Source organism: Panthera onca, chromosome B4 (genome assembly GCF_046562875.1).
Source record: "Panthera onca isolate mPanOnc1 chromosome B4, mPanOnc1 haplotype 2, whole genome shotgun sequence".
Taxonomy (NCBI): domain Eukaryota; kingdom Metazoa; phylum Chordata; class Mammalia; order Carnivora; family Felidae; genus Panthera; species Panthera onca.
In genome coordinates this window covers 138,371,904-138,398,537 of record NC_138345.1, presented here as the reverse complement: position 1 = coordinate 138,398,537, position 26,634 = coordinate 138,371,904, and the positions used below count along the sequence as shown (strand labels likewise).

At 58.3% G+C, this 26,634-nt stretch overlaps 1 protein-coding gene and 1 long non-coding RNA gene across 7 annotated transcripts in view; one reads left to right on the top strand and one right to left on the bottom strand.

Annotated features, from left to right (window-relative positions):
• Nucleotides 1–11,650, bottom strand: part of TBC1D22A (TBC1 domain family member 22A) — a 320,419-nt gene extending 308,769 nt beyond the window's left edge. For 2 of the 3 annotated variants that reach the window (XM_078449287.2, XM_078449288.2), the window contains exon 1: nucleotides 11,427–11,649. In XM_078449287.2, coding sequence (XP_078305413.2) covers nucleotides 11,427–11,488 — 62 coding nt within the window. In that variant the 5' untranslated portion in view covers nucleotides 11,489–11,649. Of the gene's footprint in view, nucleotides 1–11,426 lie in introns of all 3 variants that reach the window. The other variant, XM_078449286.2, reaches the window with a different exon arrangement.
• Nucleotides 11,651–11,707: 57 nt separating this feature from the next.
• Nucleotides 11,708–25,498, top strand: LOC132693579 (uncharacterized). 4 transcript variants are annotated; one of them, XR_013556597.2, is made up of 4 exons: nucleotides 11,708–11,893; nucleotides 14,454–14,600; nucleotides 15,314–15,451; nucleotides 21,641–25,498. It is a non-coding gene; the product is annotated as an uncharacterized LOC132693579 (long non-coding RNA). The 4 variants fall into 4 exon arrangements; XR_013556596.2 differs by lacking the exon at nucleotides 21,641–25,498 and adding an exon at nucleotides 19,073–19,577; XR_009616877.3 differs by lacking the exon at nucleotides 21,641–25,498 and adding an exon at nucleotides 17,151–17,854.
• Nucleotides 25,499–26,634: the final 1,136 nt, after the last annotated feature.

The following is a 26,634-nucleotide window of genomic DNA, read 5'->3' as shown; positions in this document are numbered from 1 at the left end:
CATCAGACGCATCCGAACACACAGTGATGCTCCCCAGGTTTATAAAATATTCAGAAGAAGTAAGTTTTCCAAGGAAATTAACTTTAGAGGGCTTCCGAGGAAAACGTAGGAAGCACCATTAACACAGCAGCAACAATGTCCCTCCGCCCCCGCGGCACAATCTGAAACCCTCCGTCCCGTGGAGGGAACACGCGGCCCCACGGACCCAGACCAGAGCATCTCCTGTGCTGTCCCACCACCAACGACCATGCCACCCCACTCCGCTCTGTCCCCTGAGAAAGGGACAGAGACTTGTCTCCTGTCAAGCTCCCTGTGGCCCCCAAAACCCAGCAGGGACTTGGGCAATTACTGAGCCAATCAGCAAGCTGTTTCGTGGACGTCTCTTGAAACAGATCTTGGAAATGAGCATGTTTACAGTAAAATTTTCCTTCACAAGAGAAAAGCACTATGCGAACACATGGGTACAGAGAACAGGCTGGTGGCTGTCAGACATGCGGGGCCGGGGGTGGGGGGGGCAGGGGAAAAGGGGGGAAGGTGGGCAGAAGGTTCCATCTCCTGGTGACAAGATCAGTAAGTCCTGGGGACATGGCGTGCAGCACGGGGACTGTAGTTAATAACACCGTGTCGCATAATCGAAAGTTGCTAAGAGAGTAAATCTTTTTTTTTAATGTGAAATGTATTGTCCAATTGGTTTCCATACAACACCCAGTGCTCATCCCAACCGGTGCCCTCCTCAGTGCCATCACCCCTCTCCCCTCCCTCCCGCCCCCCATCAACCCTCAGTTTATTCGCAGTTTTTAAGGGTCTGCCAAGAGAGTAAATCTTAAAAGCTCTCATCGCAAGAAAAACAATCTGTCGCCATGCGTGGTGACCAACGTTAAGGACAGACTGTGGTGACGGGTTCACAACACGCACACACACACTTGTGTCAAATCATTGTGTCGCACGCCCGGAGCCAATACCATCCCTCCACCGAAGCACAAGCAGCGTGCGTTTATCAGAAATGGGAAGAAGGACGGAGAAGGCTCTGGGGTCGGCAGGACAGGGCAGTGTGGCAGCCCCCACTGAGCCCCATTTCCCCGCCCGTCCCCTCGCGGCTGCTCCCCTCAATCCCGCCCTCACCTGGCCTCCAGCTTGCTCTCTCCACCCCCCACGCCACCGCACCCCCTTTCCTGCCAGCCTGTCTGGACTCCTCTGCGCGTCCCTGACCTCCACTCCCCAGTCCTGCCTTCCTCCCACTGGACCAGAAACCACGCCCTCTCCCGACACTGCCTGCCCACCCGCAGGCGAAGGGTTCTCAAACCGCTGCCTCTGGGCACCACCGCCCACCCAGCCACACGCTCCCCACGTCGCATCAGCGGGTCCACCGCAAAGCGCAGCTGTGCCCCGACGGCCACACCTCACACCCACTTCTCAGTGTCCAGCCCCGGACACCCAGCGCCAACCAGGCAGGAACGCGGACAAGCCCCCCCTGCCTCCTGCACCCCCTCACGCCCTCCCTGGGACGCCCGCCGTCCCCACCGCCCTGGATCAGGGCTCCGTTTCTTCTCCGGACCAGGTCACCAACCCCTTCTGCGACTCACTCTCCACCAACGGCTATCCCAGGATTCGAGGGCCACCTCCCCTCCTCCCTCAAGCAGGCCACCCGCATTCAGACCGTCTCCACGTCCCCCTAGACCCTGAAACACTCTCCCCTCTGTCACTGTCCCGAGAGAGAGCTACAGCTGCCCCCAGCCAGCCTCGGCTCTGCCAGTCAGAGGTCCGCTTCGCTCCCCAGCTTAAAGTCTGCGAGGTCTTCCAGTTGCCCTCGGGGAACAACCGGAACCTTCTCTGCCCCCCTCCGGCCCCTCCCCACATGGCCACCCCCGGCTGGGGCCAGCGTACCCCCGTCACAGCACTGGCCTCCAGCGCTCTCCGTCTGGCCGTCCGTCCCCGTCCATCAGGTGCCCGCCGGGAGTGCTCTTGTCCGCCTTTCCCTCACCCGGGCCCTCATTTGGGCCCCCTCACTGCCAAGAAGGCTGGCCCCGGGCCGTGTCTACAGAGCACCCGCACAACCTCGTAAGGGACCAGAGGAAGTGACGGTCCCTCAAGGTCCAGCTTGAGGTCACCTCCACCCTCCAGCAGCAGGTGCCTCCCGTGCCCACACTGCTGCGGGAATCACACCACACCCCACGGGCTCCGGGCTGGGGGCCGGCCCCCCCCCCCCGGCAAACGCCGGCCTCGCAGCTGCAGGGTCTGGTGGGCACACAGAAGGCATCCCAAAACCGCCTGCGACATTTCGTGCTTCATCGCACAAATGTCCGAACGATGAGGCACTGCAAACCTGACCAAGTCGCTAGGTTCCACAGAGGAGGGCACATTCCCTCGGCACGCCCGCTGACCCGCTCGCGCACCCCCCCGGGCCCGACCGACCCTGTCACAGCCGCCGAACGTCAGGGCGGTTCACGGAGTCACATTTGGCCGAGACCTAAAACGCCACGACGGCTCTAGTGACTGGTTTGGGGACAGAAAACTAATCCGAGAGAGGGCGTAATTCTAAAGAGCAAACAACACGCGGCACACAGCCACCGAGCCGTCACCGGCCGCTCCACGCCACGGCAGCCAGGCTGAAGAGTGACGGGCGGCTGCGGTCCACGGAGGCAGCCTATTCTCCGAACAGGGGAGGTGGCGCCAGGCCCCCACCCCAGCAGCACCAGGGACGGCCCCGCCGACGGGCGGCCTCCCCACGTGCCAACAGGCTCACGAGAAAACGAGAGAAGCGGGCGCACCGGCACCCCCGACGCTGCGTCCTGCCTCCGAGGCCCACAGTGGCGCCGAGGGACCCGTCCCCTTTCCAAGACCCCGTCCTCCGCCCTGCCTCTCCACGCACGTCATGCCCGATGCCCTCTGACGATCCCAGTCCCCCTGGCTGAGGAGCCCGTGCGGAAGGCAGGAACTAAACGCCGCCCGTCTCCTCCGGGCGTCAGCCTTAGAGCCAGCAAGCCCTTTTCTGTATTTTGGTTCAGCACAAACGTTCACTGAAAGAAGGGCCGTTTCAAAACCGCAGCGGGCGTGGGCAGGAACAAGGGAGAGCCGCCACGCGGCACACTGAAGAACTGTGTCCAGACGGTCTGGCCCCAGCGGACGGCGGCCAGGCTAGCGGGGGCGGCGGGCGCACCCCAGGGCCAGGACGCACCCCAGGACGCGCAAGAACAGCCTGGGAGGCGCCCTGGGGAACAAAGCTGATGCAGTCAGGAGCCCAGAAACGTCTGGAGCCGTGGAAGGAGAAAGGACTCTGCCCTGAACGACACGCCCAGAGCCACGGGCCTGGGACAGACCCACCCTCAGCACTGCTGTCCACGCGGAGAGGCCAACGCGGGCAGGGCTGTCTCGGTGCCTGGCGTGCGTGCTCCCCAGCCGTGCAGGTGCCACACCTGCAGGAAGACGGCACGCCGTTCGGACCAGCTGGGTTCGCTGACAGCCCTCAGCAAGCACCCCGGAATTTCCACGCTAACCCCCAGAGAAGAGGGAACGGCGTGTCAGAACAGGGGAACAGAAAGACCGGGGCACTCAGAATGAAAGTCCCACAAATGGGAAGAACCCAGGCTGCCCCCCGTTCCCTCCGGGCCTCCTGACCCCGCCACATCTCGTCTGCTGTCCCCTCCCGCAGAGCCCCGAGCCGTGCGAGTCCCAGCGCGGGCACCAGGTCCCCAGAGAGCCGGGGAGGGCAGGGCCCGGAGGCGGCAGTGGCGGTCAGCTCCCAGTCCGTAATCCCCCGGCTGCGGAGGCCCAAAGGCGGGCTGCGTCGTCAGGGGCCGGGCACCAGCGCCGCGGTCACGACGAGGCCCACGCCACCCCATCCGGGGTGCGGCACGAAACCCTGCCCTGGGACATCCGTCCACGCTCCCGGGGCCGGGCGCGGGGCCTCCCCCCACCCGCAGGTCTGCAGGGTCCCGTGTGCGGCCCAGCCCCGAGCGGGACCCACGCTGTGCCCCGAAGGGCCCGCAGGGCCAGACTGACGTCGTGCATGTCTGAGGAGCGGTCACCAGACAGGGCTGCCGGAGAGGACGGGGCAGGGGGGCCGGGTGTCGCCCACTCTGCCCGGGTCACGACACCACTGCCCTCATCTGCACCACACGCAGGGCAGGGCCACACCGGGGCGGTCTGGGGGACTGCCTAACCAGAGAGACGGGCTCCCGGGGCCCTTCTACCCATTCCCACCCGTGACCTCCAACCACGCCTTCACGGCACTCGGGGAATGGGAGACTTCCCTCTGTTCTCATTTTTTTTTTTAACTTTTAATCAAAATCATCAGGGATTTATTTATTTTTTAATCATTTCTGGCCTCACTTAAAATTAACCCATAAGAGTCTAGATTCGCCGCAGTAGACAAATATGTATTCACATCAAATTTATTTTTCAAAACATTTCCAGACAAACTAACACGACAGAGGACTGCTAAGACACAATCAAAACGAACCGGGTACACAGCAAAAACCCACCCACTTGTGCACAGGACTCTGCACCGGAAGAGACCAGAGAGACCCACGCCCACGGGACAGAATCCCCGCCGGGGCAGACTCCCCCGCTCCTTGCAACACAGAAAAAGAGGAATAAGCAGGCACGCGGTCCAAATGGCCACGTCAAAGATACAAGCAAGGATGGGGCGCCTGGGTGGCTCAGACGGTTGAGCGTCCCACTCTTGACTCTGGCTCGGGTCATGAGCTCAGGGTTTGTAGGTCTGAGCCCCGCGTTGGGCTCTGCGCTGACAGTGCGGAGGCTGCTTGGGAGTCTCTCTCTCCCTCTCTCTCTGCCCCTCCTGTGCGCACACACACGCTCTCTTTCTCAAAATAAATAGACGCTGAAAACAAAAACAAAAATGCAAACAAGGAAATAAACAGGTTTCTAAAAACAAGAGAGGGACGTCTGGGTGGCTCAATCGGTTGTGCGTCCGACTTCAGCTCAGGTCACGATCTCGCAGCTTGTGGGTTCGAGCCCCACGTCGGGCTCTGTGCTGACGGCTCACAGCCTGGAGCCTGCTTCGGATTCTGTGTCTCCTTCTCTCTCCCCTCCCCTGCTCGTGCTCTGTCTCTCTCTCACTCTCCCTGTCTCTCAAAAATAAACATCAAAAAAAATATTTATTTCTTTAAATAAAATAAACGAAGAAAAATAAAAACACAAGCAAGAGTTGGTCAAGGCAGCAGCTCAGAGCTTCTGGGAAAAGAGGCAGGGCCTCCAGCCAAGTCTGGGACCCAAGAGCACACAAGACGCAGGGAGGGCCGTCCCAGCTTCGTTCCAGCCCCTTGACGCTAAGCACACTCTGCAGAGGTTGCCGGAGAGGGGCCAGCCCACCCTCGAAGACTGGTGGAGTTACCCGGCCACACTCAAGGGCAGGACTGCAGGGGCAGGTGCAGAGGGCTACCTACAGCCCTTCCCACCCGGCATCCCCCCAGCACACTTCTCTGATCCTCCCGCTCCCCGCTTAGGGGCCCTCGTGGCCGCCGTAACAAACTCGCACAAACAGCGGCTTAAACACACACGATTATTATCTTAAAGTCCGACAGTCAGCAGTCCCAGGCGGGTCTCACCAGGCTAACGTCTAGGTGCTGGCCACTGTGTTCATTTCTGGATGCTCTGGGGAGAGTCTACTCCCTGCTCATTCGGGCTGTTGGCAGAATCCAGTTTCTTGCGGCTGGAGGTATGGGGCTCCTGCTGGCTGTCAGGAGAAGGATGCTCCAGCTTCCAGGGGCCACCACACCCCCCGAGCTCGTGGCCCCTTCCTCCGTTTTCAGAGCTGGCAACCGCAGACCAGAGTTCATCTCCTGCTGACTCTGAGCACTTTGAAGAGCTCACTGCATCCCACTGGATCCGCCAGGTCATCCAGAAGAATCTGCGGTCTCTGGGTCAGCTGATGTGCACCCTTCACTCTCCTCTGCCGTGCGACCTGGTTCCAGGTTCCTGGTTCCAGGGAGGAGGACGTGCACACCTTTGGGGACCACTGTTCTGCCAACCACACCCCATCCCTCTGGCCAGAACCCCGGTGAACACCTCAGCCCCCGACACGGAGGCCATCAGAGCGTCCCGCGAGCCCCGCCTGCAGCCTGGGACCCGAGCCCACGTACTCGACTCCAGCGGCAGCCCCTGCCCTCACCCTCACCCTCTCGCCCTCTCCTCAAGGAGGATGACAGGACCGTAGCGACACCCTTCGGTGCTTCCTCACGGCTCTTGGATCAACACCCCTCCCAAGGCTCATGTCACAGTGCTTCCCTCCCGGTGTGCCGCTCCCCGGCCCCTGGCGTCCCTACAGCGCGCCCGTCCCAGCAGGCGTGCTCTGACGCCCCCCGCCCCCACATCCCTGCATCTCTACGGGCTGGCGCCACCTCAAGTTAGGCAGGACCTCCCCCGGGAGGGCACGGCCTTCCGTTCACGCGGTGTCCCGCTCTTCTGCAAACACTCCCCCGGGATTGCCTTCGAAGCCCTTCGCACCGCGCGAACTGACGTGCGGTCTCCCTCGCCCACGGCCTGAGAGCCACCTCTCTCGGTTCCGCGTGGTACCTGGCACGTGGAAGGACGTTCTGAATGAACGGGTGATCCCGACAAATCCTCCCCTCAGTTGATGAGTGACGGTGGCCCGTGAAGATGACCGTGGAGCTCACGTCTCACGGGCTCAGGGACTCCTCGGGCTGTGGCGGCTGGACCGCGCGTCACCCTCTGCCCCAGCTCCGCCCCAGGCACCCACAGCCTTGCCATATTCAAACCGGGCCTTGCTTGCCGCCATCCCACTCACAAATGTCACCCTTCACAGGCCCCAGCTGCCCGCACGCCCTCCCGCGAGCCGAGCACACTGCAGAGCCGGGACAGCGAGCGTTGGGCCCACGCTGAAAGGCTGCCTGTGTTCTCACAGCCAGCGTGCGACGAGTTCCTGGCATGTCAAGCGAAGCGTGGCGAGAATGCCAACTGCAACCCAGACCCCGCGGGAGCCAAGCGAATCGACGGCCCCGGAAAGAACCGGCCCCGGAGAGTCAGAGACTGAACCTTCCGTCACCCACTTACTGATCCTTCTCGCGCCACCGTCATCCCTCACCCGGGTGTTCCCAGCAGCCTAACCCGTCTCCCCGCCGCTGCCCTTGCCCTCCTGGCCCCTAACCTACCACCCACTCAGCAGCCGGAGTGATCCTGCCAGACCAGAGGCAGCTCCAGCCGCCCCTCTGCCAAGACCCTCCAGTGTCCCCACTTCAGAACAAGAGACTGAGAGTCCACGTCTTTTCGCTGTGACCACGAGACCCGCCCCCACCCCCAGCCAGATCTCGTGCCCCGTGACTCTCTTGCCTCCTCCCTCGGCTACAGTCATCAGGCCCCCTGTTCGTCCCAAACCCGCCGGGGTCACTCCTGACAGGGGGCTCTGCGCTCTCTCGCCCTCTGCCCGGACCACGGTCCTCCAGCCACCCAAGGGGCCTGTGCACTCACCTCCTGCAAATCTTGCTCAGATGCAACCTCCTCGGTGAGGGCTTCTCCAGCCACCTTGTCACTGTGAGACCCTCCCCACTCTCCCTGCCTGCCTCCGAAGGGTCTATCCCAATTCTCTGCTGTACATTTCAGTAACAACCACCGTCTTCTCTGGGGTAACTCTCCCCTAATGCAGTCATGGTATTTATTCTCTGCCCCTCCTGCTCCAGTGTAAGCCCTGTGAGAGCACACGTTCAGATCTGTTTGGGTCACTGGTGTATCTCTAGCACCTGTTCCTGGCACAGAGTGTTGGTTCAACAAATACCTGGTGAATGAACAAATTTTCAAACTCTCAAAGCTGGTCCAAGAGGCCTTCTCTCACGCTCATCAAAGAGAATCAAAGAGAATCAAACGAGGGGCACCTGGGTGGCTTAGTCGGTTAAGTGTCCGGCTTCAGTTCAGGCCGTGGTCTCATGGTTCTGGAGTTCGAGACCTGCATGGGACTGTGTGCTGACAGCTCAGAGCCTGGAGCCTGCTTCGGATTCTGTGTCTCCCTCTCTCTCTCTGTCCCTCCCCGACTCACATTTGTTCATTCATTCTTTCTCTCTCTCTCTCTCTCAAAAATAAAAAATTTAAAACAAATTTTTTAAAGAGAGAGAGAGAGAGAGAGTGAGAATCGGACTAGACCAAACAAATATGTGCCTGGAGGTCCCAGCCACTTAAGTCTAACCCAGCTTCATCAGGTTATATGTGCAGAAACCGAGGGCCCCAGAGGTGACATGACCTGGTCAAAGTCACACAGAGGTAACAGGAAAAATAGGCTAAACCTGGACCACAGAACCAAGCCAGAGGTCTTTCCACCACATCACACATCCTGCCTCAACCAGAAGAGAAATCCCTAAGAAAGCACCAGCCAAACAGACAATCTACGGTCCAAGGTGTGCAGAGTGGGCGCCTACCGGCAAGACCACCTCTCGCGCAGCGTGAGCCCCTGCCCAAATCCCTTATTCCCTCGAGGTTAATCTGGAAGGAGGTTCGAATCAACCGCCATCAATCATCACTAACAATGCAAAGGGGAGCAAGGCACGGTCGTGAGACTCGCAGAGCGCACGGTCCAGAGAAGAACCCATACCAACAATGCTGGGTTTGACGCACGAAAGGTTTGGTCCAGGCTGCACGAAAACACACAAGGCTTTATGAGGAGGTACGCTGGAGGCGAACTTTGAAAGTTAAGAAAATTGAATAAGCCAGGCAAAGGGGAGGAAAGAGAGGGAACGAACATTCTGGTCCGCTCTGACGGCATGAAACCGACCGAGGCATCACACAGCAGGTACACCAAGGAACCTGCAAGCCTGTCCGCACCGCTGAGGGCAAAGGTCAAAGCAAGGAGGGCTGCAGGATGTGGCTAAAGAATTGGGCAGGGGTCGGGTTATAAAGGGCCTTACTCTGCTCCCCCACATGGCACTTCGGGGGGGGATACAACCAAGGGCCCTAACCCAAGCCTGCCCCCAGGGAGCGTCAGCTGGAGGACAGAGCACCGTTCTGTGACTCTACAACACTAAGGAGATGCAACACTGCGGGGCACCAGGAACTGCCTGGCAAACACTAAGTGCTCCGTGGCCACCAGCCATTATTGTCACAAGGACGCATGAGGAGGGGATCATGACTAAGGGACATTAAGGGCTGTGCCGTACAGATGACCCCCTAACAGCCCTGTATTGGGTGGTGAGTCTGTTCTTCCTCCGTGGAGTTTCCCTGGGCTCATGTCCACACTCAAAGCGTCAGACAATCATGGGGACCACGGACAGGACGGGCAGAGCCACAGGACTCCGCCAGGAGCTCTGACAGCGCTGTGCCCGTGCAGGCAAAGCCCGAGTGTGTGCCAAGTGATGACCACGGGAAGGTGAGCCGCTGAGGGAAGAGGGCAAACCTGGGCGACGCCTGCTGCCGGCAACAGCAGCAGGGCCCTGGGAGGCACGGGGCGCGCAGCGGCTGGGCAGGCCTTGCCAGGGGCCCCAACCCCTCCTCGGTGCCCTGCCCTCCGCACTCACAGCCTCTGGCAGTTCTCCCAGACTCCACTCCAACGCTGAAACTCCGACGAGGGAGCCACTCTCCAAAATGCCTAAGACCCAGCACAGCGCCAGAGCCCAAGGGCGACGAAAGCCTGTCTTCGGTAACACAGAATCTCACGAAGAAAGCCGAGGGGGGCATGTTAGCTGCCTGTGGCCATCACACCACGACAGAAATCTATCCTGGCCGTCTGGGAGGCTTCAAGTCCAACATCAGGGGGTTGGCAGGGCCACACTCTGTCTAAAATCCTCACAGAAGGACCCTTCCTCGCCTCTTCCTGCTCCTGCTGGTTGCCAGGAAGCCTTGGCATTCCCGGGCTTGTGAGCTCACGGCTCCCACGTCTGCCTTCCTCTTCCCTGTTGTCTTCCCTACGTCTTCCCCGCGCGTCCAAACTGCCCTCTTCCGTGAAAGAGACCAGTCGCTGGACAAGGGCTCCCTCTAATCCACTCTGACCCCATTTTAACTTGAGTCCCTCTGCAAAGATGCTACTTTCCCAACAAGGTCACGTTCCCAGGTTCCAGAGAGAGAGGAATCTGGGGGGAGGGGGACACTGCTACAACCAATGCAAGGACAAATGACCAAGAGACAGTCACCAATCCAAAGCGTATTCGCCGTTACGACTCCACACAGCAGCCCCACGTTCCTACAGCTCAGCTGGCCGTTAAGAGTTTGTTCAGACCAAAGCCTCAAGAAAGACCCAGAAGGGACACAGAAGTTCTCCTGCACGTGGCTCAGCTTCCCTGGACTCCACGTCCCAGAGCATCTGCCTCTGTCACTACTGGGACCTCCTATTCTCTGCCATCGCAGAATTTTCACATCATCTCGGACCCTGACAGGCTCCAAGCAAGCACAGCCCTGGGGAGGAAAACAGGATCTCCGGCCGCCTCGGGTGATCAATCCCCTCCCAAGTCCCTGGGCCAGGGCAAACAGTAACTCACTTCTACCAACTCCCAAATAGCTCTAAAAATACACGTTTCTGACTGAACACAATGAACTACAAAGCTTACGAACAACAGTGCCTATAATACAACACTTACAGATGAGCTGTGCTTATAAATGGCTCCACATGCAGTCATTCGAACACCACACATTCCTCATTTTCAGTAGGTCAGACCTTAGTTTCCAAATGGAATAAACCGTGTTCAGAAATCCTGAAATCTGTTTAGTCTATTTTCACCAGCGGCTGATTTTATCCCAAGCATTTTCCCCGTCACGTCTTCGCGTCCCCTAGGGGCCCCGGCCAGGGATCAGTGACACGCCAACCAGGACTTTGGAGCTGTACAGCTTCCAGGGTGCACCCAGGTCTTTGCAAGCACTTCAGTTGTTTGTTTCTGTTTTTGTTTTCATTTTTGTTTAAATTTGCTTCCCGCTGCTGACTCGAGAAAGGAGTTGGTTTTGAGGCCAGAAAGTGGGATACATGGAAATTCACAGGGAGTCCCAAATCCACTTGAGCAAATCCTTGCTCAAGGCAAAAGCAGTCGTCCGCAAGAGAGACGAGAAGGCCACGCAAGTGGGTCAAACCGCCACGCCCCCTCCAGAAACCGACGTCCCAGAGAGCACAGCCCGGGGCCACTTTCCGGACTCCACCGAACTCTTCGAAGCACGACCCGAGCCGGTGCCTTTCGACTTGCCCAGGGAGCCCGGCAGTTTCGCAGAAGGGAGACTGCCAGTCTCGGGACAAACTTGCCGGCGACTCCCCCTCCTCCTCCCTTCAAGCCTCGAAGCTGCTTCGCGCAGCCCCTGTCGCCTCCCAGACCCTAAGCTCGGCCCCCCGCCCCCAGTTCCCCAACGCCCCGCACTTCCCCCGCGGTCCTCCCCCAGCCCAGGTCACCCCCGCCCCCAGACCCCGACTCCACCCGCAGCCCAGCCGGCCGACGCGCCCACCTGACCTCTGACCCCTGACCCCCACCCGGCCTCCCCGTCACACCCACCTGCCCGGGACTTTGCTGTTGCTGCGCTTCCAGAACTGCTTCCTGGCCCCGTCGCTGGCCATGGCCCCTCCTCATCCCTCGGACTCACGGCCCCGACACCTGGAATGCAGCCGGCCGACCCCGGCGACCCTTTCCTGTACCCCGGGGGAGCCCCTCAAACGTCCCGGGACTCCGGAGTCCAGAGCCCAGAGGCTCTTCCGCCTCTCTCCGGAAGTTGTGCCTCCGCGCATCCGGAAGTCCCGCCCCCCTCCCAGGCGCGCGTGACGCACGGCGCGGGCGCTGACGGCATTAAAGGGCGACGCCGGGGAGGAAGCGAGGTGGCGGTGGCGGTGGCTTGTGGGCCTGCGTGTGCTGTCCCGGCGGCGGGCTGGCACCCGCGCCCGCCTCCAGGCTCCGCTGCTGGACCAGACGGCGGGGGTGGCGCGCTGAGCCCGGCGCAGAAAGATACGCCCGGGGTTTCAGAGTCGGTACGAAGCAAAGAGGGAAAATAATCTCACGTTGATTCCATAGTGAAATAATATTTGGGGTATATTGGATCCAGTAAAATATATTGCTGAAATTATTTTCTCGTTTTCTTTAACGTTTTTTTGTTGTTGTTGTTTTAACGTAGCCACCGGAAAGTGAAATTGCTTGTGCTGCTAGCACTACCTTCCCTTGGCCGTAGACCAAGGAGTCTGGCATTGCAGACTGGCACTGCGCCTGGGGAGCCCCTTAACACGCCTCCGCCAGTTCTCTTGTGAAACACAAATCTGATTATGCTCTCTGATTAAAGTTTGCCTCCCTTGCCGATAATCAACATTGCTTCTGCGCTTGCCAAGCGCAAGATGCTGCACAAGGTGCTCTGTGTGCGTGCTCAGCCATGCGCCAACCACCCCCGGGAACTGGCTGCCTCCTTCTGGAAGAGCAGAATGGTTCTCTCCCTCTGGCCACACTGAGGCTTAGACCTGTCTTGGCGATAGCGGGGCTGTTCGCAGCTGCTAGCACCCGGCCTGCAACATTTATCTGTCTCCACAGGTGGCTTGTGAGATCCTGCGGGGTGGGGCCTGTGTCTTCTCCCTCTAGAAATGTTTGTTGGGGGCGCCTGGGTGTCTCAGTTCTTTAAGCGTCCGGCTCTTGACTTCAGCTCAGGTCGTGATCTCATGGTTCATGAGTTCAAGCCCCACATGGGGCTCTGTGCTGACACCTCAGACAGAGCCTGGAGCCTGCTTCGGATCTGTGTCTCCCTCTATCTCTGCGTCTCCCCTGCTCACCCTCTCTCTCAATCAAAAATAAATGTTTAAAAATTTTTAATAAAAAAGAAATGTTTGTTGGGTGAATGACTACTGTGGGAACTCTCCAGGGATCCCCTTTAGTCTCCACAGAAACTCTCCAAGAATCTTCTCCCTTGTGCGATCCCAATGGATCTTTGGTGATCCCCTGACGACACAGCCTCAGTGGATTCTCAGGACCCCTGTGCTGCATAGCCTGATGAACCCTCCGGAGATCCTGTCCTTACACGACCTCGGAGAATCTCCAGAGATCTAATAAAGTTTCAGTGGATCCTCAGGGGCTCCTTCCTGACACGGCCTCAGGCAGTCTCTTGGGATTCTCAACTGGTGGAGCTCAGGAAGGCCCCAGGGATTTCTCCCTGCTGTACAGCCCCGAGGCCTCAGAAATCCCCCCAGGAGACTGGCTCCTAACAGTATCAGGGGTCCCCTACAGACATCACTGGAGACCTTAGGGGTTTTCAGCGGCTTTTCCAGCTTGTTGCAAGAGTCTGCAAGGTGCCAGGGCAAAGATGATGGAAGTAGAATTTACATAGGAAAAATGGACAGTAGTTAGCAACTGGTTGGATGCAATTATGACATCTTAGATCGGTTATCCCTGTAGCTTGAGGATGCTTTCCTGCCTCACATCTCTTAGGAGAAGGAGCCAGACCAACACCAAGGTTGATGAAGGCTTCAAGACCCACTGAGCAAAAGGGTTAGCAGTGCCACGACAGGAACAGGAGAGCAAGAGTTCAGCCTGTTTGCAACCTAGGTTTATGACTGGTTGAGGATGAACTGGGTTGATGTCACAGAGGTAAGTCCTCAGCCTCAGCCAAGCAGTAGGTTAGAGGACAGATCCGTCTCCAGACAAGGGGATGGGAGGACCTGCCAGGGCAAAGTCACAGGAATAGGTCAGCATCATGAGCAACGAGACAAGCTCCAGAAATGGATTTTTGGGCCAGAGGGCATGGTAGGGATAGGATGTGAAAGGAGCGTCTGGCAGAAGGCCAGGTATGTAAGCCAAAGTCTAGCCTATGGAGGGTGTAGGAATGGGGTCTCTGCAGGCATCAGAGGACAGATGCGTGAACACAGAATGAATGAGTGGAGCTTTTCGTACTCATTTGTGCAACAAATAATTACTGAGCAGCGAACACAAGAAGCTTACTTTCACTAAGATTTAGACTAAAAGAAATTAAAACCAAGGACGTGACATTTCACCCCGGACAGATGGGCAAAAACTTAAAACCTGTCAGTGCCCAAATTGGTGAGGATGTGGATTTGTGAGCAGTGCGGAATGAACTCTGATTCGCTGCTGGTGGGAGTGGAAATTGATTCACTAACTCTCGACAGCTTATCCAGCAATTTCTAGCGGCTAAGGACGCATATACCCTACAACCCAGCAATTCCAATCTTGGTGTGCACCCCAGAGCAGCTCGCCTATGTGTGCAAAGACAGGAACGTTCATTGTAACTGCTGGGGGGAGGGAGGAAATCATAAAGTAATCTATAGGAGAATTGATAAATGATACATAGTTACCCAATAGGATACTATATGGTAAGAAAATAACTATAAATACATCAACATAAACGAGTTTCACAACATTGAGTGAAAAAACGTTGAACGTGAATGCATGTGGTATTTAACGCCATCTTTTTAAACTAAAAGAATGCTAAACACCAAATTCAGGAGAGTGGTTTCCTCTGGGTATTGGTGGGGACTTTAATCAGTAAGGCATTCAGGGGGCTTCAATGCTATTATCACGCTTTATTTCTTCTGGCAGATGGAGTGTATTCAGCTGTTATATTATTTATGACTCTCTGGATGTCGACGAAAGGATTGACAACACGTGATGATTACGGAGCCTCCACTGCTGTGTCTGTGAGCAGACTCTTGGAAAAGCCTGCATTCGTGCAACAATGAATGAGTGGTGAGTGTTCACAGGGAGGCCTGGCGGGGTCAGGACAATCGATCAGATCTGTGACTGCTGTTTAAGGTGAAGGGACAAAATGCAAGGAGTGGTTCCAGGTCGAGGGAGCGTCACTGATGCAGCAGGGACACAAGACAAGACCAGAGTGCTGGGTAACGGGCGAGGCTTCGGTGAGGCTCTAGGAAACACAGGTTGGGCTCCCTGAGAGACAGGCCCTTGCATGCAGGCTGCTGCTTGGGGAGGAGAGGCTGACTGGTGAGGGGCCACCTGGCCCTACAGGGACGTCCTGAACTGAGACCAGAGGGTGGAGCCTTTGCACCGTGCACAAGCCAGTCTGCACGGGGCTGCGTCCAGGGAGGGGGTAGCCCACAGCTGACGGCAGCTCCCCAGGAGGGACTTCTCTGGGCCATCGGCAGCCTATACTCCCAGCCACGGAGGGAATGAGAGCCCTCGTTCTGAGGGGCGAATCTGGGCAGCACGCCGTAATGCCGACCACGGTCCACCTTGGTGCCCCTCAGACCCACCAGCCACAGGGGTCACCGTCGGAAGAGCGTCTCCAGGATTCTGGCTGCTCCCTTTTGTGGAAATTTACAAGAGGAAGGTTGATGCAATCTTGGGGCCACAGCAGCTGCTCACCCTGTGCCTCCACTTCCTGCCCCTCTGCCCTCACCACTGTGGGTTCCCTCCACCGAGTAGCATCTCTCCTGTTCTAGATGAGCTACCTGGTGGACTGGCCCGGACTCTCATCTCTCATCTAGAGGCTTTAGAACCTCGGCCAACACACCCTTCTCAGGTCACGGCTGCTGTGCTTGTCCACATACCATCAAAACTGGGCAGAGAGGCAGGCTCAGGTAGGTGCCAGACGTGTTCTCCCCCCGCCCCCGCCCCCGCCCCCGTCCCCAGGCAGCAGGATCCCTACCTCCTCCGGTGGCCGCGAGGAGACCCCTTTCTTGACCTGCTAGTCTTCTGGCACAAGGAGCCGTGACCCAACATTGAATCAGACTCTTACCACATCCCTTTCTGGAAGCATTCGCCCTCTAGAAGAGGTCAGGATTGTGAGAACCGGACAAACTCCCCTGGAGACAGCATTGGTGGGCAGACCCACTCCTGCCTCCACCCCCTGCTTCCCGCACCCAAGTCTATACTTAGAGGAGACACATGTCAGACGCCCCCACTCACAGGCTATCAACTCTGAGCTGAAAGGCAGCTTCATTGCTCCGCTGGGCCAGCAGCTTCTGGGCCATGTGGTGTGTTAGGGGACCGATGGGTCCCAGAGCCACGGGCTCACCGCCCCCACCTCCTTTGCCGTAAGCGGGTCCCCAGCACCAGCATGAGGTTGCACAGAGCCTCCTGTCAACAGGTCAGATGCCACACAGAGAGGACATGTCCATGAATGGCTGTCCCCTACTGCCTCCACTCACATACCCCGTGACGACCCTACATGCAGGGGAGGCCAGGCAGTGTGGTCTGGCTGGGCGTCCGTTCCCACCTATCCTAAGCTCTGTTACCGAATGATGGTGGGATGGATATTGGAGGACAGTGGCAGCGACTCCCATCTTACAGAGCGTGCGATCAGCTCCCAGCACTGAAAGCGACGAGTAAAGACGGGCGGTGTGGGGGGGTGTCAGCCTCCGCCCCCGTCAGTGTGGACGTGTGGCATCCATTGCTGCTGGAGGGAAGCTTCGGGGCCGAGTCATGTCACTGCACACCCGTTTCACTGCTCAGGCTGTGCCCTCTGCCTCCTTTCTCTCTCACTCACCGGAGTGCCCCAAGGTCCAAGGCTTACCCTGGATGATGCCTTCGACCAAAAGTAAAGGGACGCTGGCCTAGCGGTGCTTTGAACGTTGCTTCCTGCCCACAAAAAGGCCAGCGGGGAGAAGCTGTTGCGATGTTATAGCGGCTGAGCCACTCAGGGATGTAGGGGACGCTGGGGTGCACGTCCAGGACCCAGGTACCCCGTCCCCACTGCCATAGTGCTGGTGCTGCCCACGCCCAGCTGAGTGCTCCCTGGGGACCATCTGTCCTCTGTCCGAGGAAGCTGCCTCACCCCTAGGACATCCCACACGCGTGGTGACTGGCCGGTGTGAAGAGACAAAGACCTAGCCCTCTGTCCTCAGCTCAAGCCACCCCTGAAGGGCTGTCCGGGCTCCAGGATCTCCGGGCAGGATGGACCAGATGAGGCCACTGTGCCTGCATGTAGCTCAATTTCTGCTCATCCAGTCCTGCCCTGTGTCCCTCCCTCCCTGACCAATGTGGCTCCCAAGTACATCGTCAGCATAGCACTGTCCGTACTAGTCAGGGTTTTCCAGGGAAACAGAACCAAGGCGGGGGTGGGGCGTAAATGGAAATCTATTATGACGGATTGGCTTGCACAATCATGGAGGCCGAGAAGCACCACGACCCAGCGCCTGCAAGCTGGACGGCCAGGAGCCCCAGTGGTGTAATCCCAGTGTGCGTGCAGAGAAAGAGGACATCAATCCCAGCCCAGGCGGTGAGGCAGAAAAAAGCCTAACTCCTCCTCCTCCCTCCTCCCTCTTGTGCTCTTTTCAGGCCATCGGGAGTTGCCTGAGGCCCACCCTCGCTGGGAAGAGGGTCTGCTTTGCTGGGCCTGCCAATTCAAATTCAAATTTCATCTGGAAACACCATCACAGATATACCCAGAATGATACTCAATCTGGGCACCCCACGGCCAGTCAAACTGACACAAAAAATTACCCATCCCCCAGTAAGCCTCCTACAGGAGCAATTCCTCAAGTCCACTGTCTCAGATGAGACAAATGTCCCCAAGCTCAGGCTTGCTGCCTCATGGTCACAAGATGGTGTCACAACTCCATCTATCATGTGCTCCTGCCAGTATCCCAGCCAGAAAGGGAGGGAAGGAGGCCAAAGAAAAAAAATAAAAAGATAAAAGATCTCTCCAGAAGTCCTGTTTTATCCAGGAAGGGCAGTCCCCCCAGCCGGCTTCCTTGTGAGCCAGAACTAAGTCAGCCCCAATCACTAGGGAGAGCGGACTGCTGGCCGGACTCCTTGGAACTTCCCCTGTGTGGCCAGGGGAGGAGTCACTGCCCATCCGAGCTACAGGCCCCAGCCCACGACAATTTCCAGCTTCTGTTTGCAGAGAGGAGGGCGACTGGCTGGGGAAGTATCAGTCGGTGCCCCTCAAGGCGGGAGAGGTCAAGGGCATGGGGGGGTGGCGGGGGAGACGCCGGGGCAGGAGGGCCCTGAGCCTCACCTGGGACTCAGACAGCAGGGCCTCCAGGGTCCCAGCCTCACCTGGGACTCAGACAGCAGGGTCTCCTGCTCCCATCCCACCCCTCCCCGCCCACCCACACACCTCTGCACACCTCTGCAGCCCACGTCCTGATGTCCTAACGTGGCAGTCTCCTGTCCCAAATGCTCCAGGGACCCCATCGCCCTCTGCGAAAGCCAAGCCTCTTCTGCTGGCTGCAAAGTGTCTGAGTCCCGCTGCCTTCTCCCCTGTCTCTCTAATCTCACTTTTTGTGCCCCAGCTGCACCCCATAAAGGCAGAAAAGGCCCCCAGCTGCCTCTGTGTAGCAGAGACAGGAGACAAGAGCACGCTGAGAACACTAGCAGTGCCCACACACAGCACTGCGGGTCAGCCCTTCTGTCACCCGGTCCTTACCACCCTCCCCCTGCAGCCCCCTCCCCCTATAAGCCCCCCCCCCCCCCGTCCTCCTCTCCCCTGCACTTCACCTTCGCAGATGGCCGGCCAGCGTGCAGTGCCCGCCCCCACAGGGAGCCCGCTGAGTCTCAGTCTGAGTGACCACCACACGTCTGGTGGATGTGACGCTCTCTCTGCTGGGGTCGGATGTGGCCTCCTGTGGCCAAATGACCTCAGACTGAGTTACACACTGAACACTAACACCTCCCGCCTTGCAGAAAAGGAAACAGAGCCCAGTACAAAATGACCCACAGCAATACCCGTCCCCTAAAATCTTGGTAAAGTTCAGTCACTCTGCCTCTGGTCAAGTCCAAGGGCTGGGATCCAAAGCCCAAAATCTTACCAGCGGGTAGAATTTAAACCAGAAATTTCTGTCTCCTAGCGATAGGGTGTGGTATTCAGCCTAGCCGCCCCACCCACCCACCGTCTGATGGTCTCCGCTACGAGGGCACGGGACCGATAGCCTCAGTGCTGAAGTGTCGGGTGTATGCACCTTGCTGCGCACTGCGCCCCAGCTGCACCCCATAAAAAGAGGGCATGCCCTCTGGGTCAGAGTCACGCTTCTGGGGAGGTGCTGGGGACAGGCCCGGGGCCGGGCTGGGTGTCCTCCTGGCCCCCGCCCCAGGACTTCCCTGCTAACTCAGCAGCCTGCCTTCTCAGCTGGCATTAGCTTGGCTTGGAGTGAAGGCTTGGGGTTCTGGACCTCTGGCCATCTTGGAGGAGCAGAAAGGATCCCTCCCAGCCAGCTTGTATCTTCTGGCTTCTCTGCCTTCACCTGGGCCAGTTTCAGGCTTACGATGTCTCGATGTGTCTCTCGGGAGCTTACCAGACGGGCCGCGGCCCCTCCACCCTGTGAGGGCGCCGGCTGACTCTCCTGGTGCTGCAGTCTCCAGGGACATAGCCCGCGCGCCTGAGTGAGGAGGGGACAGTTTGGCTTGTACCGATCTCCTAGGGCTGCCAGAGCAAAGGACCACCAGCTAAGTGACTGAAAACAACGCAAGCTATTCCCTCACAGTGCTGGAGCTCAGAAGTCCAAATGCAGGTTCACCAAAGGGCTAGAGTCAAGGTGTCGGCAGGGAGGCATTCCTTCCAGAGGCTCCTGCTTCCTTGCCTTTCCAGCTTCTGGCAGCTGCCCACTATGGGTGGCTGGTGGCCCCTGCCTCCATCTGGAAAGCTCCAGCCTCTCTCTTCTCACTTCAATTCCTCCCAGACCCTGCTCTCGAGGACCTGCTCAGATCACCCAGCGCCATCACCCCATCTCAGGGCCTTTAACTTAATCACACCTGCAAGCTCCCATATGCAGTAACAATCACAGGTTCAGGGCGGGGGGGGAGGATGCAGAGAGCTCTGGGGGCCATGACTTGGCCGACCATATTTCATGACATCTAGCAAAAGTTCCCATTTTACCCCCATGAAAGAGAGGGGTCCTCCTTCCTGCCCCCTCCCTCCCTCAATTTGGCCATTTCTAGAGTTTAGGGTCTACCCCTAGCAACACCCCACTTCCTAGGGCTGAATTCCGCATGAGTTAGGATGCTGGCAGGTGCAGGAAAGAGGAAAGAAAATCTGGCTCGGGTGGGTTTACACTGAAAAGGGAAGTCCTTGGTCTGTGCAGAGGAACAAGCCCAGAAGTGAATGGAAGTTTGGAGAAGGACTGAACAGCCAGACCATGACCCCTGGAGGTCACGGGATGCCTCTGTAGGCCCACTTGGACGATGTGCCTACCCCTGAGCCAATCGCTGTGGCCAGGGAACACCACCATTGGCATGGTCTACCCCAAAGGGGTGATGGGAGTCTGTCCTTCCAAATGTTGTGACTGCTTCCCAACAAGGGAGGGGTGGCGTGGATGCTGGGGAGGAACCCCAAAGTCTACTGTGCCACCCAAGCGAGGACCCACGTTGACAGACTGATTTGATCACCTAAAGATGTTGACTGATTTGTCAACATTTTTTAATTGGACAAAATGTATGTACCATGCTTGACACAGTGTTAATATATGGAAATCTTATAAATACGCAAGTAAAAGACCCCAACAGTGATGAGGGAACTTGGGGCGAGCTGAGGGCAAAATACAGGCTAACAGAACCCCCCCCCCCCTCAGGTGGCATCTGTGTGATATATTCCTCAGACACTCCTGGCCGCCCAACAACCAAGGACAGGGGTTAAGTGCTTGCCACAGAGATGTGGGAAACTAAGGCAAATGAGAAATTAAAATTGTCTTATTGCCTGCAGCCCACTGACAAGTCCTTGAAACTGGCAAAGTGACCTCCCTCTAGGAGCTCAGCTGCCTCGATGATGACACTCGGCTGGGGGCGAAAGGGAATCTTGGCTTATCATTACCCCAACCTCGAGGACCCTGTAAGTCTACTTTAACAAATAAAAATTCCTTGGAGGGGTGCATGGGTGGCTCAGCCGGTTAAGCATCCGACTGAGGCTCAGGTCATGATCTCACTGTTCCTGGGTTTGAGCCCCACGTTGGGCTCTGTGCTGACAGCTCGGAGCCTGAAGCCTGCTTCGGATTCTGTGTCTCCCTCTCTCTCTGCCCCTCCCCCGTGCACACTCTGCCTCCCTCTGTCTCTCAAAAATGAATATAAACATTTAAAACAAATTCCTTTGGAAACTTCCTTTATCTCAGCTCCCCCAAGGTATATGCTGGCATTCATACTCTAAGCTTATGGCCCCCTGATTACATCTGAAGGGTCTCATGACTGAGGTTCTACTAGACGGTAAAAAGTGGTGTTTCCTTAGCAACAGCCAGCCCCTCAAGGTCCTGGAAACCTTGCTTCCAAAATTCCTTACAGACCTACCCTATCCCTGCCCCCCTCCCAACCTGAGGATATACAATCAGTTACCCATCACGACCCCAGTGCAGCTCTTTCTGCCCACAGGTCCTGTCCCTGTGCTTTAATAAAATCGCCTTTTTGCACCAAAGATATCTTGAAGAATTCTTTCTTGGCCACCGGCTCCAGACCCCCCCAACCATCACCCCAAAACTTCATCCATAGGAAACAGTCCAGTTTTTTTAAAATAAATACACTTTTTTACGTTTTAATTAACTGCCACCTATTTTCCGCTAAACCGCAAAATGCCTCCTGCCGGCTCTTGTGGGCCTGCTCCACTCAGCAGCGTTTTTCAGCAAACGGGAACAGTCACGTGTCACACCTACAGTTGCTGCACGTCTGTCCCAAAAGGTGCGGTCTGGCACGCCGTTCCCCCAACACTGTGCCTTGATCGTCCCAGCCGCTCCCAACACGCTCGCTGGACTGAATTTAAGGTTTCAAAGTTTTCAATGCAGAAAGTACTATTTGCAAAGGCTGCTGTCCTGCCCCATCGTCTAATAAACGTTTCCTCTTGGTTCTAGGGTTGGGATGAACATTACATTCCAGAAACTTCGATGGGAGCAGGTGCACAGGGAGGAAGAGCAATCCAAGGGGCAGGGACTGTGCCCACCAGAGAGCACAGAGATGCACCAACACAGACATGAAACACACTCCTGTCATGCTCAGTGCTCCGCGGGGCTCCTGAACAGTTATCTGTTCTTGACGGCCCAGGTGCTCAGTGAACTGAACAAAAATTAATCTGCCCAGCTCTGAGATAAGGGGCAGGGGGCGCCGTGGGGTCTGCACCCGCCACCCCTTGCCATCCTTCTACTTCCGGGATGGCCTGCAGATGTGGCTGGTTCTTCCAAAGGAGGAGAGTGGCTGCTCAACCAGATCCCCTGGGACATGGCGGGGGGACGAGGGTGAGCCCTTCTAGGGAAGTTAGGCTCCCTAGTATCATATCTGAAGGCAGCACCTGCCCAAGGGGCCGAGGCCAGGACAGAGCTGCTGTGAAGTGACCCCAGGGTACCGTCCAAGGGACTTCTGCCGTGCCTCAGCCCCTCCATCGCTGAGTGTCCCAGGCATGGAGCAGGCAGAGCAGAGGCGAGACCTCAGGGGACAGCCTTGGGCAGCAACCGGGAGGACCTCAGTGCAGGAACTCCCCTGTCCCCCTCCTACAGCACACTCAGTGCCTCCGGGCTGCCTCCGACTTCCCACCCCCCGCCCCCTTCACCCCTTCAGCCCGGGTGTCCCACGTCTCCTGGCTCCCAGCCCACCTGGACCTTCAAGACTGGGAACCTCCCGGACACTAGGGAGCAAGGAGCCTCTGCAAGGCGGCCAATCCCTTCGCTGCACCATTTACCAGCCATCTCTAGATGGCGCAGAGTGGAGGAAAGACTTGGGCCACCCTCCAGCCAGGAATGAGCAGAGGCCAGAATTGAGGAATGCGTAAGCCTCGCTTGGAGAGGTGCCTGGTCAAGAGGAACACATCCGCATTTGAAATGAGATGCCTGGACAGAGTCCCAGGAGTCCTGTGGGAGCCAGGCCCAGGGACACCTGAGCCCAAACCCTCAGCCCGCTCTGTGCCCCTGGCACAGGGACAGCCAGGGAGGCCAAGACGGGGGGCCGCCACCCCCAGCCTTAAACGACAAGCAGTGTGCAGAGGGTTCTGACGGGCAGGGGCAGAACCCAGGCCAGCCAAGCAGGCACAGGGCGGGGTCTCTGGTGGTCCACAATGCACCCTCCCAACCAACGGGCTGGTAACACCCCCGGGGCCCCGATGCCCCCGAGACGCCTCCTCTGCATCCCCCTAGAGCAGGCTGCGTCTGTGACCAGTCCCCATCCCTCTGGCTGCGGGGTCCCTGGTGGGCGAGAACCTCCCACTCCACCTGACCTGGCCGTCTCTGGGCCAATTGGTCAGTGGCAATAGGCTGGGCATTCAGGACGTGCTTGTCAAGTGAACCGGGTAGAAGTGACCAGAGGAAAATGGAGACGCCAAGAACTAGGCCCACAATGTCCCGGCCCCACGGGCCTGAAACCCTTCCCCCCTTTCCTGGACCTCTACCCCAGCTCCATGGTCCAGGGGCAATGGCTGTGGGGCCGGGAGAGCTCTTCCTCCCCAGCTGCACCACGTGGTTTATAGATATCGGTGACCAGTCTAAGAGAAGTGTCTCCACTCAGGAAGGTCTGAGGCCCAAACATGTTATTCCTGGTTCAGGATTTACCTTGGTAGGATACAGAGGGAAGGGAGGTGGAGAAAGTGGCCGGAGCCTCATCTTACCCATCTGCAAAATGGGGCCATAATCCCATCCTGCATGCCTCACCGGCTTCTTGTAAAGATCGAGGGAGAAAGGAAGGAGCTACACAGAAGAGGTGGGGAGTCAGGGAGAGAGGGCAAGAGGAAGGAAGGAGGGAGACTGAAGGGCACCTTCTGTCCTTTCAAGCCTCGGAGAAGCTGCTGGTGCATGGCTGGTGCATGGTGGAGGGCTGCCCTCATAAGCTCTCAGCCCAGGGTTCGGTTCTGGGAGCTGTCAGAGTGGGGCTGTGGCCCCGCGTCACGGGGGGGGCTCTTGGGCTTTCTGGCTCCCGGCCGAGCACATGCCTTCCCCTCCCTGCCCTACTTGTTTCCTGCTTTCCTCGGTCATCCTGTCAACCACTGACCCCAGAGGCTCCTCCTGGGCTGCCCGCCTCAGCCACACCTGGAGTCTGACAGTCCTGCCTGAGGCACAGCAGAGGCTGCAGGGAGCTGAGAGTCAGGCTTGAGTCATCACATCCACAGGTGGCCCAGGGGGAGGGACAAGGGGTCCAGGGGTGTCAGGGACTGAAGGTTCAGGGAAATTGGAAGGAGGGCCTGGACAGTGTCTGAGCCACCCAGGACGGCCGTGCCGGCCTCCCGGCCCTGCCCCCTCCTGCAGCCCCAGCACCATGCCGGCTGCCCGGGCCCACAGCTTGCGAGGCTCGTCTCCCCTCCTTTCCTGAGCATCCCCCTGGGGGGGTCTGGCATCACTCACTGAAACCTGGCAGTGACTCCAGGTGCAGCCAGAGAGCTGGCTGGGGTCAGGCGGCCCCCACTCCGTGTGACACGGGCACAGCCAGACTCTCTCTGGCCCTCACCTTCCACAACTGTGAAATGGGGGTGTAATCACTCTTCCATGCACCTCTTCTAAAGATCGGACTCCTCCCAGCTCTCAACTACAACACACAACACACAACACAGACCTACTTTTCCTGTTGAAATTCCTGCCCCTGCTGTTGGCGGGACAGGCAGACCCTGACTGGGAGGCTGTCTGCGGCCGGTGGTGCTGGTGGGGATGGGTGGGGCAGCCCGGCAGAGGAGCATCCTTTAAATGTCTGCCCGTGGATCTGGATTCACGCTATGACTCATGGTCATGCTGGCTTAAGCCCATTTCCTTGTTGGAAGAAGAGCGTAATGAAAGGGTGAATTCTTTCCTGCAGGAGTTTAAGCAGCCGACAAAGCAGGCTCTGTGTACCTGGAGACTTTGCCCTTCCTGCTTACGGCTTCCAGGGAAGTCACAAACCGTGCAGAGAGAGCGGCAGGCTGGGAGCCTTAGGGTGTCAGAGCCGGCTGGCGTCTCAGACACGTCTCTTCTGCGCCCCGATTTTGCAGATGGGCAAGCTGAGGCTCAGAAACCAGCAATATATTTAAGGCCGAATTGGGTTGGGTCCTGGCATCCCTGATCCCCCAGCTGGTGTGGGCTTACTGGCCCCTCCACTGTTGAGAGTAAGCAACCCCCCAAAGGGGAGGAAGAACCAAGGGGAGAGAGGTGCAGTCGCCGCAGAAGAAGGAAGGGGGGTACAAATGCAGGGGTTTCTCTCTCAGGCTCCCACCCCTGGTTCTTGGGTACCGCAGGGGCTAAAGGGGCAGAAAACCAGAGGGGCAATCCCAAGAAACACCACTCTACTTCCTGACCTCCCCAAGCAGTTGTCCACAGGGAGGCCCAGCTATTGGGGCCCTGACCGCTGAGACCCATGCTTCCCTTTGAACGTGGGGGAGCCTTTGGGAGAGAAAAGCACATCCAAGGCCCCCGTGTCGGCGGGAAAGACCCTGAGAGTCTCTCTGGCCCCCATGTGTACTTTGAAGGGAAGTGGGGCCCAGCAAGGCAAGGGGAATGGCCCAAGGCCGCCTGGCTGGCCACCGGAGCAGCCCGGGGCCAGAAGATGTCCCTCAGCACCCAGCCAGGGCTCCCCCCACACCAGCTGCCTGTGTGTCCGAGAGGCTAGAGTTCTGGCCCAGAGAGACAGGCTGGCTCTCAGCAGCAGCAGCAACACGGAGCCAGGATCTCCGCCAGGCCCCGTGCAGGCAGCTACACGCCAGCTGGCCTCTGGGGCTGGGCGGTGACCAGGTGGCCCCCAGGCCCAGGTACAGAGCAGGTTCGGGGCCTGGCCTCCTGACCCTGGGTGGGACGGGGCGAGGCGGGACCCCACTGTGCCTCGCCCAGCGGCCTGAGGACCGCCTACCTCCATATCAGCTGGGGAGAGCGGGGATGTGCAGGCCCTCATCCCGCCCCCCACCCCAGCGAATCAGGGTCTCTGGGGGTCGCGCCTCCCCTGCTCCACGCACCCTCAACCTTGGCCTGTGGACAAGCAGGAGGCAAAATTGGGTGTGTCCCCAGGGGCGGGGCTCCCTCAGCACCCCACCTACCAGGGCAAGAACGTTGCGTGTGGAATTTTCCATGACCCACAAACGTGCGGGGAGGCTGCGGCGGACTTGCCGGCCCGCGGCTCACGTGCAGCCACTAATTGGCGCTGCCTGTTCTATTTCTGCTCCAGACCCTAATGAGGTCACCCAGCCAGCGCCACCCGAGATGAACCCAGCTGGACGGCTTGGGGCCCAGGGGCCCAGCGGCCCAGCTGCATGCCTGGGGGAGGCTACGAAACCTGGATCAGGGCAGCCTGGGACGACCGCCCACTCGAAATGGAAAGATTCACCAGGGTGCGGGGGTGGGGAACGTCGCAGGCAGGCCTGGGGAGCCGCTCCCCCGGGACAGGCTGCGTAACCTTGGGTGCCCGCCCGGTGGGGCGCCTTCCTGGCCGGGTGGGTTGTTGGCTGGTCTGAAGGGGGGAGGGCCAGAGGGGCTCCGGAAGTCACGGAAGCCCTTGGAGTATCAGCTGCAGACCCTGGCTGGGCCCCCCGCTGGACCTGCACAGCCAGGCGGGGACCCCAGGGCTCCTCACTGCCAACCACCATGCCAGCGGCAGAAAAACACAGCTGAAACCGCTCACGTGAGCACCATTTAAAGTATGCAATTCAGGGCCGCCTGGCAGCTCTTTATCTCCAGGGCATGAGTTCGAGCCCTATGTTGGGTGTAGAGATTACTTAAATAAACTTAATAAAAATAAAAAAAGTGTAGGGGCTCCTGGGTGGCTCAGAAGGTTAAGGATCCGACTCTTAGTTTCAGCTCAGGCCACAATCTCACAGTTTTGTGGGTTTGAACCCCACGTGAGGATCTGCGCTGACAATGCAGAGCTTGCTTGGGATCCTCTCTCTCTGCCCCTCCCCCAGTAGTGCACTTGC